Source organism: Macaca fascicularis, chromosome 19 (genome assembly GCF_037993035.2).
Source record: "Macaca fascicularis isolate 582-1 chromosome 19, T2T-MFA8v1.1".
NCBI classification, from domain to species: Eukaryota; Metazoa; Chordata; class Mammalia; order Primates; family Cercopithecidae; genus Macaca; species Macaca fascicularis.
Genome location: NC_088393.1, coordinates 37,812,041 through 37,834,323, shown reverse-complemented (window position 1 = coordinate 37,834,323; position 22,283 = coordinate 37,812,041). Strand labels below are relative to the sequence as shown.

The window sequence follows — 22,283 nt, the reverse complement described above, 5'->3', positions numbered from 1 at the left end:
GGCAGGGATGTGCCCGCTTGCAGAGTGCCTTCCTAAAGAGACACGGAACTCCAGGAAAGGCTGGACCCTCTTGCCTGACTGTTCCTCTTGGAAGACGGCGAAGTTGCCAAAAGCATTGCCCAGGACAAGAAAGCCTCCGGTCCCCACGTGGACCAGGTAGGTTTGCAGGAAGCAAACCCCACAAGCCTCACTGTGAGTACCCAGTCCCCTGGGACTGGACACTGTGGGCCACGGAGGGAAGCAAGGCGGAGTGTATGGATGGTGCATGGTAGCGGGTCCCCATGACCAGGAACAGAACCTGGCTGTCCAGCCCACAGTATCAGACATGAGAGCCACTAGCGTAGGACAGCACAGCCCATCTGCAGCTTCTGGACAGCTGTCAATTCCCCAGGGGGTCAGAAAGAAGTCAATGGAGAATACGGAGGAAAAAGATTGAAGTTCAACCATGAAACTGGGGCTTCCAAGATGTCAAGGATAGGGGTGGGGCTCCGGAGAATGAGAACCCAGGTGGGGCTTGAGATAGCAGTGGAGATGGAGGAACGACAGGGGAAGGAGACAGAGAGGGAGACGCAGGCTCGGAGCGGGATGTCCTATCTGCATTGTCACTGACACCGGAGCAAGGAGTTGCCATCCTGGGCTCGGTCACCACAACAGCCTCCTCCCCAGCCTCCTACCTTCCCACCCTTGGGTCCGCCACACCCAGCAGTCAGCTCACTCCAAATCATCTCACACCCTTCCTGCCTGGTGTAAAAGCCACGGTCAGAGGCACTATGGCATTTGTGAGACTCTCTGCAAAAGAAAAATGCAGGGCCCTCGGCTCAAACATCATTAAGAATTCTGATGTGGGCACAGTTGACCCTTATACCATGTGCAGAGCCCTTCTCAGCGTAGGGCTTGAGGGACTGCACGGGTCTCACACCCCATGAAGCTGGCCTCCGCAGGAGTCCTTCTTGTGACCACAAGGTCTGGGCCATTTCCGTGATCCGTCCCTTCCCCTCTTCTACGTATTCTCTCTCCAAAGTTCTCTGAAATGTACACGCTGTTGTCCTCAGAGCCTCACCCAAGTGTGCACCCCATATTCTCCCAGGAACACACTGGCCTCCTTCAAATCCCTGGGTGTCACTGCACGGGCCTTGTCTCTGTCCACCTCTGCAAAATAGCAGCATCCCCGACACTCCCTAACTCCTGGTTTGCCTTATTTTTCTCCATAGCCTTCTCACCATCTAACCTACCAGTTATTCCATTTGCCCACTGCCCTCTAGACTGTCAGCTCCTTGAAGGCAGGGAGGGGATTTTGCCTCCTTTCTGGACCACTGGGTCTCTGGTACCTAGAAAAGGATCTGGTGCACAGGAACCCTCAGGAAATATTTGCTGGATGACTGAGCAAGCACAGATGTCGCTACTCCCTTGGTCTCAATCCCCTTGCTGCAGTAGATAGTGGTGGCCACCTGGGCCAGCAGGATCATCTTCAGGAGGCCAACAGAGCAAGGCTCTGGATGGGAGGGCTGGTGCCCAGCCACCACTGATTGAGAAGTCCTGGGAGTAAGGGACCATGCCATTCCAGCAAAGTCCTATCCCATGGAGGGGCTGTCCATGGAGGGAAGTGCCTGGCAGAGCATAGCAAAGGAGAAACAGGTTCACAGGACTAGGGCTCCTGGCTGTTTTTGTGCATTTCCATGCCCTAATGTCGAGAAGAGTGCCTGGCATAGGAGAGCTGTTCCATCAATGCTTGCTGAATGAATGAATGAATGAATGAGTAAATTTTGCTGCAGAGTACCTCCTGACCATGTTTCCTGACAATTCAGTAATCCCCTGCACAGATGACAAGGAGTGGAGGTAAGGACTGCATGAGCAGAGGCAGGCTGTGTAGACCTGTCCCAGTGTAGATTGACAAACCCAGATGACAAATCACAGCCCACAGCCTTCCTGTCATCACTTTCCAATGCATGGCTGCACTAGACTAAATTCAAGCCATGCTAGACCTTAGCCTCTCACCTTTAAAAAAATTGAATAGGATTTAGCAGAAGTCAGGAAGGAAAAACTTATTGATTAAAAAATGTATTTTTAGTTTTATTTTATAACAAATACATAGATATTATAGTATACAAACAGATAGATCTGTACACTTGATCACGATGAAGTGCCTGCCCTCAGTTTTGTTGCTGTGACATGGCCTAGCCTGGCATGAGCTCTTCACAGCGTGGGATCACATGGGCTTCAAGCTAAGTGAGCATGCAAGCTCTCCTGTAAGAAGAACCCTGGATTGACCAGAAAGGCCTCAAGGCAAAGCCTGTCTCGGCTGAATCCTGCCCTTGCTATTCAAGCCCAATGTCTTTGGCTGGACCTTGGGCATCAGTGAGGGAAAGAGGTCATTGCTATCGTGACCAACCATTAGCACCAGCTGAGCACCTAATGGGGGCCACCCACAGGCCAGCCTCCCCAAGGCAAGGTATGGCTCAGCAGCAGGAGGCAGTGGGCTTGGGAGTCACACCTCTGGGCCTTTCTTTGCAGAGGAACCCACTTGGGAGCCTGACTTCTTTTCTTGAAGGGTCTCTTCCCTCAGTCTTTCATGCTTACCCTGGTTCTCTCATCCCATTGCAAATTCACCCCCATGCATGGAGAACATCACAAATAGTTTTAGGCTACAAAAGAAGCCTTTCCACGTGTCTTCTCAAATTGAGAGCAGATAAAGTATTTTAAGGCTGCTATAGCTCCTAATTTGACCTTTTAATTTTGGGAACCAGATACTATCGCAGCTACTATGAAAGGTGGGCTACCTTCTGCCTCCTTGAACGGCATGCAATGCAAACAATATAACAGCCAGCTGGGAGAAGAAATACTAAAAAGAATCATCCAGAAACAACTATTTATTTGAAAGCAGTTTTCCCTGACAGAACTGGGGATTTTGGAAACAGAGCTGCCGTCCAGGCAATAGCTCCTCTGCACCTCGGGTGGTGCCACCACTGCCATGGCTATCATGTTGGAAGGTGTCCAGGAGGGGCTGAACCCCTGCTGGTCACGGTCACCATGGAGTGACACTTCATAGTGCAGGCAGTTCTGAGCAACCATCTGCCTCTCTCCAAGGTGGCTTAACTCAGATGTCCAAGGGTTGGCCCATGTTTTGCAGGTGAATTTGTTGTGTATGGCCATCAAAAGTCCTGACGAGTTCCCGCTCTCTATCCATGTGATACCTAAAAAGAAAACTAGGGTGGGTGTAGTTCAATGCATGGGCTCTGTCATGGGCAGTCTTGGTCTGTGAGGACAAGAGACCTTCATCTTGGGGGAGTTGGAGGATGGCCGTGTTTCTCGTAGTATCATGTTTCCAAAGTCTGTGACCATTCTTCTAAGTTTCAACTTTTCTTTTCACCAGGAACGGGGGGAATGTGCAAAGACTGAGTCATGGTGCCTCCCCTAGGCCCAGTAGTCCTACTGTAGAACTGGTCAGCCTCAGAAGACACATCAGAGTCCCAGGAAGAGGCAGAGGTGCTCCAGGGGAGCGGAATGAGCCTGGTACTGGGAGTCAGGACACCTGTGGCCCTAGCCCTGCCTTTCACTACCACAAACTATTACTAATGCAAGTCATTATTTTCTCTTTGAATGTCAGCTTCCTCATCTATAAAAATGGGAAAAATAGCCCCAAGTCCCACCTCTATTGGTCACACAGGGCCATCGAGAAGCTCAAATGAAATACCAACATCTGGGAAAACCTTGGAAATCCTGTTCACTTACACAGGAATCCCTGGGTCCTGAGGTTTAAGAGCCTCCCAAAACTCTGTTCCTCTCTCATCTGAGGGTCTTTGTCTTTCCTATACCCTCTCCTTGGAATATGTGCCCCCCTACCAAATTTCTGCACACTGGCGGGTCTGGTGCAGGTGGGTCTGAGCAACCATCTGCCTCTCTCCAAGGAGAGGTGGCTTAACTTAGATGTCCAAGGGTTGGCCCACTTTTTCCATGTGAATTTGTTGTGTATGGCCATTAAAAGTCCTGACGAGCTCTAGCTCTTATCCATGTGATACATGTGATACTGGCTCTAGTCTCTCTCCAATGTCCCCCCTCAACAAAGAGGCCTTCCCTGCCCTCTGGGCTATAGAATCCTGACCTTCTCATGTGAAGGTCCAGCCCTTCCTCCTGCCTCAACATCTTCATATCACTCATCCTACCCCAAACTTATTTGTTTGTTTGTTGTCAGTGTCCCCATAGCATGTAAGCCCCACGAGAGATGTCATCTTGATTACTCTGTTGGCGACCATCTGCCAATGCTGTGCAGTAATGCCACATGTGCTAAATAAAGTACATGGACAAGTAACCATGCACCTTCCCCATGATGGAGTCCTCTCCTTTCTGACAAATTTGGAAAGAATGCTGTTTCTTCATTCCTCAGTACAAGGCTGCTGGGTGGCAGGTGAGGTCAGGGAGTGGAGGGTAGAGGGGTCATGGTGTTTCCAGAACAGCTGTCCACGCAGCACGAGATCTGCCCCCTGCCCCTCCTCTCTCCACATCCCACAGCTGTCCCCCTCGAGTGCCCGCACTTCACATTCTGCTCTTAGGACAGGGGCCTGGGACCTTAGTGCCATGAACACCCCTCTCCCATGATTGAGCGAGAGGTAAGCCTGCCTTTCCCGGGGGTGGCAGCACACAGAGACCAGCCTCAGGAAGCAGTAGGGAGAGTACCTTTTCTAGAGAAGGGCTCTTTCAGTACTTTTTCTGCAAGTAGTACCTGGTCCTAGCTAGAGATGACTACACAAATCCAAAGACATAGCCCATAAGAGTTAGGGCTGCATTAAATCGAGATGCCCACCTCTTACCTATGTTTCCAAGTGGCCAGTCCTTCTGCAGGAAAAGGTGCCCCAAAGCTGCAAGGACAAGCCACACAAACACCTTCCTTGCTTGGATGTAGAGTGACAGCACTCAGAGGGATCAGTTTGGATGCACGAAAACAGGACCACCCCTTGTCTCTACTTCTACAACCAAGGGCAAGTCCTCTCTCCAACCTCCCTACCAAATGTGACCTCTAAGATGACTTCTATCTCTGATAGCCTAATAATCTTTCATTTCATCATGGAAGGCCCAATGTAGACCTCAGTGAACCCTGAACATAAAGCAGGCTGCCTAACAAGGCATCAGAGATGCTGTGGGGGAGACTCATGTCCATGGTAGGAGGGGCCTGAGACCCTGGGAGGAAGCTGAATACTGGGATCACGCTGGGCAAAGGGCACAGAGAAGCAGAAGGAGGAGGTGAGTCTGGAAGAAATGAGAAACGTGTAGGGCCAGCGCCAAGAAGGGTACATGGACTGCAAAGAGTCATTCTATCCCTCTGAGTCTTCGAAGTTACTTTCCTACTTAGCCTGTGGGTCAGACACACTTTCCTTGGAGTTCTCTGGGAGATGCCCAACTTCATATTTAAACGAAGCCCCGAGCAGACCTGCAAAAGCCATCCTCTGCCTTTTGGCCCCTCTCAAGCCTCAAAGACCCCCAGTAGAAAGGCCTCACCCCTACTGGGGACACAGCTTGAACTAGGCTTTTGAGCGACCCAGCCCACGGAAGGCCACCCCCTCTCCTCGGAGCGACCCTTTTGTCGGAAGAGTACCCACAGCACTTCTTAAAGAGGAAAATGTGCGAAGATGTGAAAAAGTTAGAACCACAAAAAAAAAGGGGGGGGGATAAAATGTAACTGTAAAGAGACTGACTGCAAGCAAGCCTACCTGTGTCGACGGGAGGGTGAGGGGCGGCTGGGGAGGGGTGGCAGCTAGACGAACCTCCACAGGCCCTGTGTGAGGCCCACTTGTCTTCCATTGAGGAGCCGGGGGGCAGCTGACTGCCTGAGTTACCAAACTCCCAGAAATAAGAGGGTGTTTTATGGGAGAGTAATTGGGCACATTCCCTCCGTGACTTGAAGTCAACAGGCAGCCCCTACAGCTGGCCTTTCTAGGTGCTATCAGCAGCGAATGCTATTTTCATGGCCAATTTATTAGAGACTCCATGTTTTTTGAGAAGACGTCACCAACACAAAAAGGGGTATATTTATTGATATGCTTAAAATATAGGTTTTTAACTCGATTCCTTCACCCTTAAAAACAAAGTAAAGAGATAGACAGATACAATTATGTTCTGACTGTTTTCCGCCAGCCTGTCCAATGGGAACGTTTGTATATAGTTCTCAGTGGCGCTGAAATCTGCTTAGGAAAGCAACAAGTCCTTTGTTCTGTTGACAACGGTTATTACAATTAATTCATTTTGTGATTGGTACTTGCGCTGAGTGACAAGGTGTTATTTTACCTCCGTAAAAGTTAAAGTGGTAATATCTACGTGCACAATAACAACGTGGGCTTGCTATCACTCACGGGGAGAAGAAAAGGCTGGCTCCCGGCTGTCTCTGCACCTGCCACCCTCTCTGCACCCCACGTGCCAGTTTGAGTTTGGAGGAACATGCCGGGTTACTCCACTCAAAGTTCCTGCCTTCCAGCCCACTTGGTTTCCTGCAAAGCTTTTCATCAAGGCCTGAGGTCTGAAGGTGACAGGACATGGAGAGAGGGTGTCCAGGGGGCATGCCGAATGCTGTGGTGTGAGCTGCATGGCAGGGCACGCCACTTGCCTTGTCACCGTGAGTCCAACTCAGAGTTTCACTGAGGCCTGGTTCTCCCCTCTGTGCACCAAGGTATCTCGACCTTGGCACTAATTGATCCTGATATTTGGGGCTAGATAATTCTCTGTGGTAGGGGGCTGTCCTGTGCATTGTAGGATGTTTAGCAGCATCTCTGGCTCCTGGATGCCAGGAGCACTCCCCTCCCCAACATCTCCAGACACTGCTAAGTGTCCCCCAGGGGAGAAAATCGCCCCAAGCTGAGAACCACTGCTATCCACAGCCTCCGGGGCTATTTGCTGTGTTGTGGAAAAAGGGTTCAAGAATGCTTCTCCGGGCTGGGTGCAGCAGCCCTGTAATCCCACCACTTTGGGAGGCCAAGGTGGGTAGATCACTTGAGACCAGGCATTTGAAACCAGCCTTGCCAACATGGTGAAACCCTGTCTCTACTAAAAAAATACAAAAATTACCCAGGCATGGTAGCGCCTGCCTGCAATCCCAGCTACTGCGGAGGCTAAGGCAAGAGAATCACTTAAACCCATAAGGCAGAAGTTGCAGTGAGCGGAGCCACTGCATGAGCCACTGCAGTTCATGAGCCACTGCACTCCAGACTGGGTGACAGAGCAAGACTCTGCCTAAAAAAAAAAAAAAAAAAAAAAAAAAAAAAAAAAGAACGCTTCTCTGGCTTTGATTTGATTCCATCTCAAGCTCCCTGAGGAGGTTGGCTTCCTCACCTAACCCAGAGACAGAGCGGCAGGGTAGGTCCCATCATATCCCCCCACAGGAAAGGGCACAGGAGGACAACGGACGTCTTGTACCATCAAGAAGGTGTGGCAAAGGAGAATGGAGGAAGAGAGAAACCAAACACCTCCCCCAAGAACGTGGCTGCAGAGCCCATCTCAAAGAACATCCCATTTCAAAGAACATTTCCAGGGTAGCCCAGACTTCCCTCTAGCTCGGATGATCAAGGAATGGCTATCGGGTCTTCCAACCTCACCAGGGTATCATAAAATGTATAATGTGATACATACTTCAACACACAAAAAAATGTTGAACAAAATTCATCTCTGCTCTTTATTAGGGATTTCAACAATTGCACACTAGGCTTAGACAAATTCTGGTTATCTGAGCACTCCAGGGGCTTTGCTTCTGGATATGTGGTGTGTCCTCTCTGCTCATTGATTCCTATGGATTCGTCATTTAGCTTCCTTTTAACTTCCTTATGCAGCTACCAGCTCATCACATCAAGGAAATGATGCAGGATGAGGCGAGACCATCCCGGTTCTAGGTGGGTTGTCTCAGGGAGAGCCCAAACTTGCTTTCAAGAGCAGTAAGAGCAGCGGCCCCGAGGTACAGGGTTGGAGAAGGCCATGGTCCTGTGACCTACCCGCCTATCCCTTCCCCTTCAGAGCAACCCAGTTGCTTTTCTGTAGCAGACATGCAATGACAAAGCCCTAAATCTTTGCCCTCCTCACCAGGGTCCCAATGTGCCAGGACTAGGGGCCTGTCATCTCAACTGCCCTGAGCATTGCCAGTGTCATCAGCCAGGCCAACATCCCTTTCCATATGAACAGCTCAGCAGATTGGACCTGCCCCATATGCCTGCATTGGAAAACGATTGACAGGGAGCCATGGAAATCCTCCCGAGTTTTTTTTTTTTTTTATTAGCAGTATTTATCACCTTCTCAAAATCAATTGCATATTTTAAATTAAAACAAATGACTATTTCTAGACTAATCAATACTTGCATCTTTGCCTTTTAAAAAGTAAAAAGTTTAATGTAAAGAAATCCTCATCTTTGCTTCCATCAATTCAATTTTAACATAATTCAATATTTAATAAATATAATCCTCTTTGTGCAGAACAATGTCATAGAAAATGCGAAAGATTTCATGGTATCCAAGATCTCGTGAGATGGAAGATGGTACCTCTTCCCCTGGAAACTCCCAACCTCTGGGTACTTTCCTCACTTCCTTCACATATCAGAAGCTGTTTATTCCTACGAAGTATTAAAAAAATGGGTTTATGTATTTAATGATTCTAAAACCAAAATGCTACCTACTATCGGCACAATTGCCATTTTTATCTCTTTAAACTTCTCCAGCTTGACGTTTCTAAAAGGGCAAAAGCAGAAAGCCCTTATATAATACCTAATTTGTACATCTGCGGTTTCTTTCAGACTGGCACAGGCACCATATGTTTTTAATTATCATAATAGCCCTAAAGAACCTGTTCTGTGGGAAACACATATGATCCTTTTATTACTGGTTTGTAATTTAAACAGTTTTAACAGAAAAGGTCTGGCTATCGGGGAGTGACAGGCTCAAAGGCCTAAGATCCCAGCCATCGACCTCTGGAAGCTCAAGTTCAGATCCCACCCACCGAGGGGGACCTCCTTCCCCCTGCCTGACAGAGGTAATTGGGCACATGTGAAGCGGCTCTGTAGGACCTTAAAAGACATAATCTGGGATCTCCAGTGACGCCGGGTTTTGGTCAGAGCCCGGCACAATGAGAATAAGGTTGATAAATATTATCCTGGTCTGACCTCTGCTGCTGTCGAGGTTGGGGGCAGGGAGGGGCAGCTGGAGCCCTCGGCCACCCACTCTCTGTGCTCGCCCAGACCTCAGGGAACAATTGCAAGGTGGGGGTCAATTTTCTTCGGGGCCCTCTCACTGCGGGGGAAGGAGGGAGATGACAGGTTTTTGCTTTTATTCCCTGAGGCTGGAAAATGACTGAATAAATATAGCCCTAAAAAGAATTGATTCGCAGACTGTCACGTGGAAGGACTCAGTTATCACTGCGACTTTGTCATTTATGGAGAGGTGAGGACACTGAGGGGACAGGAGGAGATCTGCTCAGGGTCATGTGGCAGGTTCAAAGCCACTCGGGTCACAAACCAAGCACCTGGTCCCCACCCAGTGCCCCACCTGCGTGCTCCAGGACAGGGCTCCCCAGGCTCTGTCGCAGGTTAGGATCGCCCAGTCGCAGAATCGCTGCTCAGAAATGCCCCATTCCCTCCTGACATGAACCTGGCAGGCTGGCAGGAACTGGCTGTTGTTATGTACTGTTGGTTGGTTTCTTTATTTTTAATGCATCTCAAATGTGTATTAAAGGCACAGAAAAGCACCCACAAGGTGAGGCAGCTGAGTGGCCACTCCCAGGGACCTCCACAGCCCAGAGAGGCCAATCCCAGGAACCACCACTGCCCAGACAGGCCATTCCCAGGAACCTCCATTACCCAGAAAGGCCACACGTGGGGACCCCCACTACCCGGAAAGGCCACACACAGGGACCTCCACTGCATGGAAAGGCACACGCAGAGACCTCCACTGCCCAGAGAGGCCACTCCCAGGGACTTCTACTACCTGGGGAGGCCACACGTGGGGACCTCCACTGTCCAGAGAGTCCACATGCAGGGACTTCCACTGTCCAGCCCCGAATCTCAGCCCTGCCCTATCGTTTACATGCTGAGTGATCTTTGGTGCGACAAGATGCTGCTCGGTGCCTCAGTTTCCCCATATTGAAAATGAGAATAATAAATACTCCATCTACATCCTCGGGTTTTCATGAGGATGAAATGTAAGAGTCTAATTTGCACTCTCATCTGTATGGGGCTTAGAACAGGACTTGGCACAGAGGAAGTCTTTACTATTTACAACTTTGCTTGGAAGGTTAGTGGGTGATTTCGGAGGACCAGATCCTGCTGCTGGGATAAAGGGAGCCGTTCCTTGGGCATGGAGATATTTTGGGGAAACAGTCATCTGCCCTAGACCCAGGATGCTCCCACATGGCTGGTTTTTGAATGGAACAAAACGTCCCGGTGGTAACTGATTCCTGGGTGACCCCTCATAGACAGTCAGGGTGTGGGGCAGGGTTAGGAGCCGTGGCCTACTGAATTTTCCTCTAGGCTGCCCAAAGGCCAGGACTGATTTTACATAGTTGCCATGAAAGTGACTTTCTTTATTCCACGATTGTTTGATTTTAGCATCCAAACATGACCTGGGATATTTTATTACTTGGATTGTGTTTTCTGTTTATTGGTGGTCCCAGCCTGACATTAGAAATGCTGTGTCTTGGAGGACTGGTGTGACGCGGTTGGCGACACTGATTGCTGTCATCTGTGAGATGGGCTATCAGGTTTAATGCTTGGCATCGGAGGTGTGTGTCTCAGGGAATTCCCCTCCCTGACTCTGCAACAGCTTTCTTCATGCCCGGTGTTCAGCTGGCCAAGCTGAGGCTCACAGGGGCCCCTGGAGTGGGAAGGTCATGACCTGAGGCGCTAGAAGAGCAGAAAATCACAGCAAGAGCAGACAACAGGCATTGGAGATGACAGAAGGTGGAAAGGTGGGAGGGGGTGAGGGTTGAAAATTCACCTGTTGTGCACAGTGTTCACTATTCAGGTGACGGATACACTAAAAGTACAAACTTCACATGCAACGTAAGGAATCTGCACGTCTACTCCCTAAATATATAAAAACAAACAGAAAATGTTTTAAAGAAAAAGAAAAAAGACTGTGGGCAAGCCGCCTTGCGTCCCTTGGCCTCAGCTTCCTCATTCATAAAATGGGTTCTGATAATGACAGAGGGTGTCTGGTTACGCAGAAGTGGCTGGGGTCCAGAAGTGCTGAAGGCCTGGTGGGCCTGGGGGCTTCACAGGAGGGTGGGCCCACACCGGGGCAAGGCTCGGAGTAAGTCCAGTAGCAGGCCAAGTCTCCCCAGATCACCCCATCTTTCCTCCTCTGCAACATGCTCTCTCCCCGGGTCAGTAGATTCACTCAGCTGACCTCACCCTTGAAGAAGGAGGGCAGGGAGTCATAAGCCCGTATCTGGCTTCCTAAATGACCCCAGAAGACCAAGAAGAAGCTATCAGATAAGTTAAAAAAAAAAAAAAAAAAAAAAAAAAAAAGGAAGGGAGTCTACACAGTCCCCACCCCAGAAGGGCCGAGCTTTCCTTTTGGCAAAAAGAGGACCAGATGGCCACCCTCGTTTGAGATGTCAACGGTGACCTCCCAATGCAACAAACAGAAGTGCATCTTAATCAGAGTTCTTCCCGGACAAGGCAATGGCACGGACCCACCCCTCTAGGAAATAAGACCTTCTTAATCACAGCCCTGCAGCCGCAGTGGCTGTTCTCCACCCCTGCCTGCCTGGTGCCAGCCCAGCTCTGGGCCCAGCCGAGCCCAGGCAGTAGTGGAGCGTCTTCCCGTTTCCAATCCTTGGAGTCATAACTCACATTACTTCCATCCCATCTGCACCCAGTGAAGGCAGAGCAGGGAAAAGAGCATAAAACACAAAGTTCCCACAGACAACATCTGTCTCAGTGCAAACAATGGACCATTATCTTGTAAATAATTCTGATTAAGCTGCAGCATTTCCTCCTGAAACTGGCGGTGGGAGTGGAGCAAGCGGGAGAAGGCGCTGCTGGAGCTCCAGCCCGAGCGCCAGGAGCTGCACTTGGGGGTCTCCCTGACCCTCCCCAACATCTCTACCCACAGCCACTGAGCACCCTTCTCCCCAGCCCGACCACCAGGACCACCAGCAGTGGGAGGACCCATCCCATCAGCCTGGGCACCTACAGCCCCAGGAGGCTTCAGGAAAGTTTCCCTGCCAGGATCCTTTGGTCTCTACTGGCCTCCTCTCTCTCTCTCTCTCTCTCTCTCTCTCTCTCTCTCTCTCTCTCTCCTCTTCACCCATTTCTTCCACTCTTTCCTCTCCTCCGGATGCAACCTCCATCATTTCTCTTCTACTCTCTTCTTACTTGTTTTCCCTCTCACCCCTTAGCCCTCAGGTCCTCTGTGGCACTCTCCTTCTCCTTTGGTGCCCCCATCCCAGGCCCCTGGGGCTACGCCTCCTCGCTGCCCCATCCCAGAGACACCTTGACATGGTGGGAATTATGTGTGTCCGTCTGGAGGTTCCAGGCCTGTGGGCCCCAGCCTGTCCTTGGGCTCATCTGCAGGAGTTGTCAGGCTGGGGAAGGGGCCCATAGGAATCCCTCTTCCCACCACTGGAGCATCCATCAGGCCCAGCGCCTCTCCCTCCTGTGTCTTCTGGGATGTGAGGTCAGCCTGCCTGGCAAACCCCAGTCCCATCACCCACCTCACACAACACTTCCTGTTGCAAAATCCAAAATCCACTGTCGCAAAATAAAACTGGGGACTTCACAAAACCACCCCAACATGACATCCAGGTGTTTAACCTGTGTGAATTAGAGGGGATCATTCACTTTGCAGGGGCATTTACCTCAAAAGCCTCAAAGAAATTCCCTTTGTGATTTAAAATTAAATTACTGGGTATCATTTAGAAAGGACAGTCCTAGAGCCCAAAGTCTTAATGTAATCCAAAAGCCACTGATACAAGAATCTTGGCCACCGATTGGCCACCAGAGATGATTTTTTAAAATTTCCTAATGGTAAATACTTTTTACCACTAGAAAACAGTGAAAACAGCTCAGTTGGAGCCAATGGGGGTGTGTCTGTCCATCGCAGGAATGGGCTTGTTGAATTATCATATGGGTTCCCCAACAGACCTCCAGATGTGTTCACCCCAGGGATGGGAAGAATCCCAGATGGGCCATCCAGAAAGAGGCCTTCCAGCGGTGAGTACAAATTGGCAAGGATGAGGGCAGGGCGCCATGATTTATAATAGCCTGCCCTGATTCTCCAGCCACTTGGCAGGGTTTTAGTGGGTTCTGGGTCTTCATCGAAGCTCTGCCTGGAGCCTACATGGCTTTCCGAAAGCCTAAAATAATTGAAATGAGGGTGACTCGACAACTTCCAAGTTCTTCATATTCACTTTATTCTCTTAAAGGATACACGAGTGCCTCATTTGATGGATGATAATACTGAGGCAATTGCATTAAGAAATGCCTATGACAAGATGTCCAGTTGAAAGCAAAAAGCCAAGGACTTGAGGGTTTCCCATGTGGAGATAGTGCATACTGTTCCAAACTACCCCGGGCTTGCAAGCCCAGAGTGATTTTGAGTGACCAAGGGAATTCTCAGGATGGAAAAGTGGAACGGTCACAGGCGCAGAAGGAAGTGAATGTGAACTGCTTCCATGCCCCATGTGTGCAAGATGAGAGCCTGAGCCCGATCTCTCAGTGCCTGGGTTCCCACCCTCTAAGTGTGACGGGTACATGTATTGAAAGGAAGTAGGAGGCACTTATATCCAAAAGGGACCCCCCTGGATTCACACATTGGTATCTGCAAAGTGCTCGAAGATAACCTGATCATCATAAAAAATACAATCTTCTCAAGCTCAACTGTGAACTCAACAGGTTGAAAAAGAAAAGAGAAAAAAAGTCAAATAATCAGGTTTTTCTTGCACTTCCATGAGCTGAAAATCCAGTTTCATTGATCTCCTTTTCTCTTTTCTTTTCTTTTTCTATTTTGACAGACTTCCAGAATTAAAAGAGAAAATCCTCAATGGTCTTCTTCTAATTTAATAGAAATATCTTCAGGATAAGGCAAGTTTTACATGCCAGTGCACTGGAATGGCAGATGGCCTTGCCCAAATGGAAATCCTGCACACTCTTATGTTTGTGGAAAACCAGAACATATCTCAGGGGCCCTACTGGTATGGGGACTCCAGGACTGACAGGGTCCCCATGGGTCATCTGAAAAGTGAGGACTAGAAAAGGGTGATGGAGACTATAGAGTTTAAGACGTAGGAGGATCTGGAGCAGACATCTGGAATGCTCCCTCCTTTAACTGTCAAGAAAATGCTGCCCAAAGAGGACACGTGAGTTGTCTAAGCTCCTTGGAACATGACTGCTGCGAGGTGCTTGGTCTCTTGACCCCCAGGCCAGCCTGCCAATCATTCTTCCAATAACCCGGCCCCTAAGCTGAGAGGCCACGCCTTCCCTCCCCACAGGAGCCATGACATGCACATCTGTTCTCATCCATGGCTTTCGTTGGTCTGCGACTTTCTACAAGGGATCCAGGAGGGTGTAGAATCGTTCCCACTCGAAGCAGACACTGTTGGTTGTTGGTTCCTCACTCCTTCCCTTCTGATTATCTGGCAATGCCAATGGCCCCTTGCTTCTTTCTGCCTGAGGTCTTTCTCTCACTATGGGAAGGATGGTTGGCCATCAGGTGCACTGGAGGGACCCTTAGCTGCTGGGAGACACAGAGCTGGTGTGTAAATACCCCGGCTCCTTCAATACTTGAAGAGACTGTTCCAAGGGGAGCTCTACACAGTACCTTAGAGGACCCCCAAAGGGGCTGAGCCCCTATAGTCCTACAGTACTGACCCTCTCATGAGTGCATCTGTGCTTGTTGGTTTACCTGCCTTCTCTGTCTCCCTTCCCTGCTCCCTCACTCATGCTTCCTGGGTCACCTCCCACATCTACTGCCTGTATCCAGGTCCTTACCTCAGGATCTGCTCTAGGGAGACCCCATCTAGGTCACTGAAGAAGTCTTAGGGGATTGAGAGGACTAACGGCCCCTCTACTTGACAAGAAAGAACTCATCCTAGTGTGAGTCCCTAATTATCCACCGGGGCCACTCTGCACCCCAGCAAAACCACCTTCAGCCCTTCCCCACGTGCAGGGCGCACCTTGGAGTGGCCTGTCCCGGTGGTCAGCCCCAGCTCTCTCCCCAGGACAGACAAATCCCTTGACTCAAGAAAAAACCGACTTGTCCATCATATAAAAAGAGCAATAATTTGGTAAATTAATTGCAAATTTGCTTTCCCCGCTTGGTTGCCTTTCTCCTTTTATGTGGATAATTGAGAGCATATTATGTTAATTTGACAACAACAGAAGTTCAAAAAGAAAACTTAACCTTGTGAGCAGTGAGTTACCATTAGATGGGTGTGTCTGGACAACTCCACAAAGAACATGAAAGACAAACCCCTCGTGAAGCCAGCCAATGTCTGGATGCACAAATGGCTATTTTTGCTAATGAAATAGCTGTGCAGAGTTCCCCAACTTTAACCTTGAAAATGCGCATCCCTTGCTCCAGAGGCAGAATCTGCTTACGCAGAGACAATATTGCCAATGCGCTGCTGCTGATTTGGGGATGTAATTTAATCATCGGGAAGTTTCTTTGAGAAAAAGTGACTATACTTATGGAATAATCATCTCCCAACATTTAGATTCTTTTTCTCCAACCAGAATATCTACAATCTCATCAAAGCAAACACACTTCCGAACATGTGTAAATAGAGAAGTGGATCTGAAGACTCTCTTACTGCAAGGCACTCTGCCCTTCCTTGGCCTCTCTCGTCTTAAGTCACAGATGTCTCCTTGGAACTCTGCTCCATATACTATGGGGCAGAGAGGGGGTCTCTGATCCAGACCAGGGGGTTCATGTTAGGAAGGGTCCGGGTCTCAGGCTGAGGGTAGATCCAATGGATGATGTTTATGTTTGCTCCAGGTTTGAATTCAAACAGGTGGGGCTTGTTATAATCCCATGTGTGGATGGGTGGTGGCTTAGGGGAAGGTGGGTTTGTTATAGTTCCATGTATGGATGGATGGTGGTTTACAGGGGACATGCTCTTGTTATAATCCCATGTGGGGATAGGTGATGGTTTACAGGGCACATGAGCTTATTATAATCCCATGTGGGGATGGGTGGTGGCTTGGGGGAAGATGGGCTTGTTATAATCCCATGTGGGGATGGGTGATGGCTTGGGGGAAGGTTGGCTTGTTACAATCCCACGTGGAGATGGACGATGGTTTACAGGGGAGGTGGGCTTGTTATATATCCATGTAGGGATGGATGGTGGTTTATGGGGGAGGTGTGGGGATGGATGGTAGTATACAGGGAAGGTGAGCTTGTTATAATAATCCCACTTGGGGATGGATGGTGACTTAGGGGGAAGGAACACACCAGAAACAGAATTCTCAACCCCTTTGCAGAGCTGTGAAATGAAGTTGGCTCATTCCACAGAACTGAATCCACCCAGCTCCCCGGCAAGCAGAAAACGGAATATTCCCAAGAACACGCAACTGGTGAGAAAGGAGTCATCACCCAGGGATGGGGGTGATGAGGAGGAGGTGGATGGGAAGCAGGGGGAGTGCACGGCGTGACTGCCCTGAAATGAGAAGATGGGGAGCAGGATGGAGCTGGCTTCATAAAAGTAGGAGAATGAGAATCCACACAGGCATCCTCTAAGCTTGAGAAGTTTCCACTGGGGAGCAACTCAGGAAATACCCCCTGCTTTAGAAACAGAAATGCTTCCGAGTCCCCCAGCTTGGAGATTCCATTAGGGGTATTGGGTCCCCGTGGAAAGGAAGAGAGAACAGCAGACGCCTGAATACATGGCTCCAGGGAGCCTTCCAGGCTGTCAACGCAAGGGGCTGGGAAGATCCGTTCCCTTCCGCAGCCTCTCCCTCACTGGCTTGGCACTCCCTCTGCCTCCAAAGCCCAGCCCCCCACGTCCCATCTATACCCCTCTGGGCTCCATCCCAGAAGGACTGGCAAAACCCATGGGAGCTGTGGTGCCCCAGGTTTGCAGGAAGTGGGCAGTGGGGTGTACATGACCAGCAATGCCAGGAACAGTGTGCTCAGCCCTGGACAGAGGCCCCGAGAAAAAGGCTGGGAGGAATTTTCCCTCGATGTGCACTCCATTCCCCTTGGGGCAGGTCCTCAGACTCAGGGGACATTGCAAATAAAGAAAAACCTCTCCTGGGGCCCTACTTCTTGTGCAGGCTTGGCCTACGTACACTGGCAGTGGAAACTGGCCCTGCCTAAATGTGGCCACGCAGACCTGGGGCCTGGAAGTTAGGGTCACTCACTTTACCTTTGCTAGGCATTTAGGGATCCATCACAGTTTCCATAGGAACCCATGGTACGCACTCCCAGCTTCATACGAAGGGAATCAGGCAGCAGTCGTGGGCGCTGACCACCAGGAAATCTGACAACCTTCTTCACAATCGACATTTTTCTCTTTGCAGCTTTTATCACGTCTTCTCAGACTCCGAATCTCTCACTTTTTACCTCTTTCCCAAAATAAGAGACAACCTAATGCCATAATGTGGTCTTTGGAGTCAGGGTCACTGGAAAAGGTGTTATGAGAAATACAGGAGGCAATGTTTCAACCAGCTAGGGTGATGCAATTGTCCTGTTGTGGAGGCCAGGGTTGTCCGATGGGCATTTCTGGCTTTCCGTTCCCTTGTTACACAGAGGACACTTTATTTATTTGGGGGTGTGAAGAACGGACTTGGGGCTTGAGATTGTGTCCTACCCCGAGTCCCCCAACAGGACCAGTTAGACAAGGGCGCAGGGATGGTCATTGAATTTAGAAGTTTACAAAACACACCCAAGCAAAGAAGCTTGGAAACACCGTTGAAATGGCAGGACCCTAAAGTCCAGCTCACGGACCACAAAACCAAGCAACACAAGCAAAAAGCAAAATCGGTCCTTCCCGTACCTCTCTCCCCACCAGGAGGCAAAGTGGAAGAACAGGCAAAAGCCTGTTGCAGCAAACACAGGTACAGCCCAAAAAGGTCAGCAGTATATAAAGATTCCACCTCCATGAATCCTGAGTCTCTTCATTACAAACTACCCCTTCACAGGATGAAAAGAACATGTTTAGATTTGCTGCAGGAAAGCTGGGTGTCAGTGTGTCCACATCTGGGATGGGGCATGATGACCTGCATACTCCGTGCCCAAGTACCCCCACCGCCACCGCCCCAGCCACAGTTCCCGTGGGCGGTTGTGGGGCCTAGACACCTCAAAGTCACTTGCACAGAGAAACGGGCCCATGTCGCCTGACTCTCCCCCACCCGCCACAGTCATCCACCCAAATTGGAAGGTCCTTTTCCACTTGCATGTTTATGAATTGTTACTCACAGGACCCACCAAAGGGTGGATAGAAAAATGCAACGATCTGCCCAGGCAAACAGCCCAAGAAACAGGGTAAATGGCATTCCCTGAATGTCCTGTTGAGGCTTCCAACAGAGAGAAGAATGTCAGGGGGCGAGGGGGGTGTTGCGGAATGAGTTAACATAATGACTCAAAACTACACTAATGTTTCACAGCTTTTTTTTTTATTAGCAATACCAAGATAAGTTATTGAAGCATTTTTAGTATTATTTTACATTCCATTCATAAATGACCTAACTTGTAACTCAGCATACAGCACACTTAAAGATATAGTTTGACACTTATTCAGAAAGCTACAATTATTATAACTTACATGCCTTCATTACCAGGAACACCTTAATATATCTTCTAATTACTTCAACAATACTCTGTTCCAAAGCACACGATCACCCCGTACAAGTTTACACATTTTGCTTCAATCACCATTTTTAGGTTGTAGATGTCAAGGTGCTATTCACGGAAATTTTACTGTCATCTGCTCCTGGTTAATAGGACGACCTGACACAATATTAAACTAGCAATATTTCTGCTTAAATACTATGGAGAAAGAGAATTACTGCACTTTTCTGTATTCTTCTAAAGTGTTACAAAATACAGGACAATCAGACACAAGCAGTAATACCCACGAGACCATTGCAGGACCCACCTCTACACGCTCAGGTGAGCTGGTGGAACAGACCCCACCCCCAGCCAGGTTGCCCACAGGTGAAGGGATCTGTCATCCACCAGCAGTTGTCACTCAGGATTTGTGACTTTGAGGGAGTTTTCTCTCCTGCTCAAGTTACTAAGCCTTTGCAATCCATGACTAATAGTGGAACATATGGGGTAATATTTTTAGCCTCTGATTCTCTGCTATATATACTGTAGGTTGGTGCGCCGTGTGTATACACATACCTATGCCAATAGTAATTATTTATTCAACACACATATGTGTATACATTCTTCTCTTGACTTTACACGATTAACAAGCTGCAGATAACCACCGAGGACCACGAACAGACAAGGGCAAGTCCAGATAGACCGACTAGGACAGGGAGTGTCACTTACCTGCAAGAAAATGTTCAGATTTATTAAATAATCCAGAAACCATCAGGGCTAGAGGCATTTGAAAGCAAGGGCAGGGCCACATTCCCTAATTGTTTAATGGAATGATGACAATAAAGTGGTATTTATAAAATTTGGTCCTTCTGTCTCTGGCTAAAGCAAGAATAGTTAACATGATTAGGGCAGGTTGGCAATTAGACGTAGAGGTGCTGTTGATCAGCACTAAGTAATAGGAGGTAATTACTGCTTATTTGAAACCTGGGCTTTGCACACAACATCTGAAATTAAAAAGAAAAAGAAAAAACCTGATGCCTTCAGCAGGTAAGATGTAGCCTGTGTCTAGATAGTTGTCAGTTTCAACCAGCGCTTTGATTCAGCAGTTAAAAAGGTAGACGCCAAAGCTTAGACCCAGGGTACCTGCACCCACTTAAGAATGGATGTGTTCACACCGTTCCTATTTCAGATGGCGGTGGCTGGGTCTGACTGGAGGGTTTACATTTCCTCAGTGATGTGGGTGTCTTTTCCGACAACAATCTCTTCTCTCAATACTCTCTTCCTTCCTCTCAATCTTAAGTCATTACCAGGGGCGGGAAAAGATATATATATATATATATATATCTTTTTTTTTTTAAACCAAAGAGGCTGATTGCCCTCTCCTCTCACCTAGGCTTGGTCCTGAGCAGTAGGATTCATGCAATCCAAAGAGAATATGGACATAGCAACTAAAATTAATGCTACCAGACTTCTCTCCTGATTCAGAGGCCCTGTTGATTCAGCCAGTAGCTTTTGGAGCCAAAAATATGCAGCAAAAGGAAAGGAACATAAACAAGGCTAAATGTCACCAGTGTTTGCCGACTTACAGACACCATCCATTTGTTTGTTCTGAAATGACGAGTGGACCATTTGGCAAATACAATGGTATTCACACAACAGTTCTGTCATCCTGCAGTGCAAACGACATCACGTCAGTGGCATTCCCATTTAATTTAAAAAGAGGGAAGGAGAACAGAAGAAGAATGCCTTTGGAGTTTGGAGAGAGCTGCCATCCAGAGAGGCTGCCACTCCATCAGACACAGTGCATACAGCAGGGCTCTGGAGGAGGGTTGGGGAGAACCCGCTCCAGGTGCTGGAGATCCCAGGGGACATTGCCTGTGTTTGTCCCTCCAGAGTCAAAGAGAAAAGCTCTGCAGCAGGTTGCAAGGCAGCCAGCAGGGGCAGAACAGGGCAGTGATTTGCATTAACTCACAAGGTTCTGCCCTTGGACTTCAAGGCAGGCCAAATGGTCCTCCCTCCTGGGGTCTAATGTCAGGCCCTGGACACACAGTATGAATGAGAGCAGGCCAGACGGTAGAGGTCAATAGCTAATCTGTAAATTATCCAGTTGGGCAAAGGAGGTGAACGCAAAGGTGTGCTTTATCCATAGTCTCTGAGGCCAATCCATGTAAGAATCAGCTCACAAAAAAGAAAAGGAAGAGGTATGAGAGCACATTTGTCTTTAAATAAAGTAAGGCGGCAGCAGAGACAAAAAGATCTTGCAGTGGCGATGCCCCAGGTATCCCACACCCCCAAGCCAATTGCCTTCTTGTGCTAGCTGGGTACAGCCTGCACTCCCACACACTTGGCAGATTGGAATTTTGTGGTTGTCTTCCTGTGCCATTTTCCTACCTTCACCTCCCTTGTTCATCAGAACCAGCAGGTTGTAGACTCTTGCACAAGATGAAAAATGTACCAGTAACCATAGACTGTGTATCACAGCCTACACTCAGGGTGTCTGAGCATCTGCGGCCCTCACTGTGTATTTCATACCCCAGCCATGGCCTCCTTACAGGTCTCTAACTGACTGCAGACCTTTGCCATTTCTTGGTCAAAGACTGAGGCGGGGCAGGACTCATTTCCTACCCCCAAGCACTTGCCTGGTATCAGTAACAGAATGGAGTAACCATTGGGATGGGAGGTCATCACAAAATTGCCAGAATCATCTTCAAAGCAAACTTCCCCACAAACCAAGAAAGAGCTATCAACTATGCATCACGGCCGAAGTGAGGAAATGAAACGTGCCTCTCTAACACTGATGGAGGTAAGGTTGATGGCTGCCGTGCTTAAGGGACAATTGCGACCTGAAGATGTTTGCACACTGACATCATCTCCTTGCAACAGTTTCACGTGGATGCTGAGCTCCGCAACGTCATGCAAGCTCAACTGAGAAGCACTGATCCAAGCTCTTTTATCTCTATCATCTATTTCATCCCTATGCTTCCTTCCATCAGTGAGGAAACAGGCTTTCACAGAGCAGGCTGGCTTCAGAGACAACACACAGCCACTGCCTCCTTCCTCTTCTGTGTGTGCTGGCTGTGAGGGGAGCAGCTCTGGGTTGCACTGTGCTGGGGTGTTCTCCTGGAAGTCTTTAATGTATATATACACAGAGGTGTGGTTTCCCAGAAACAAGGTACCAGCCCATCTGGGTCAACAAGTCCTCTACCTCTGGAAAGTCTCTCTCACGTCTCCGGCTTTGGCATTACCAGACCATGGATGGGGCCCTGCTGCTGATGATGAGAGGTTTCCCGTCACCATCTCACCGTCCAGTGGACTAACAGAGGACTAGTTTTCGCACGATACATTCCCTAGGGACGACCACGGGAACACATTCTTCTTTACACCAGAGCAGGTGTTGACCAACTAAGACCCTGTGGACCAATTCCAGTGCACCGCCTGTGTCAGTACCTAAAGTTCTAATAGAACGCAACCACAGCCGTCATTTTCCTATTGTCTACGGTGGCTGCAGTGCTACCTCCAAAGCAGAGTTGGGTTGTCACCACAGATACCCCATG

General features: G+C 49.0%; 1 protein-coding gene across 38 annotated transcripts in view; it reads right to left on the bottom strand.

Annotated features, from left to right (window-relative positions):
* The window catches only part of ZNF536 (zinc finger protein 536), a 489,005-nt gene that overhangs the window by 135,303 nt on the left and 331,419 nt on the right, over window positions 1-22,283 (bottom strand). For 13 of the 38 annotated variants that reach the window (XM_065536318.2, XM_074024709.1, XM_074024703.1 and 10 more), the window contains one exon: window positions 18,557-19,458. The exons of the other annotated variants lie outside the window; for them this stretch is intronic. In XM_065536318.2, the coding sequence (XP_065392390.1) occupies window positions 19,451-19,458 (8 nt within the window). In that variant the 3' untranslated portion in view covers window positions 18,557-19,450. Of the gene's footprint in view, window positions 1-18,556; window positions 19,459-22,283 lie in introns of those variants that run through there. 38 annotated transcript variants of the gene reach the window in all.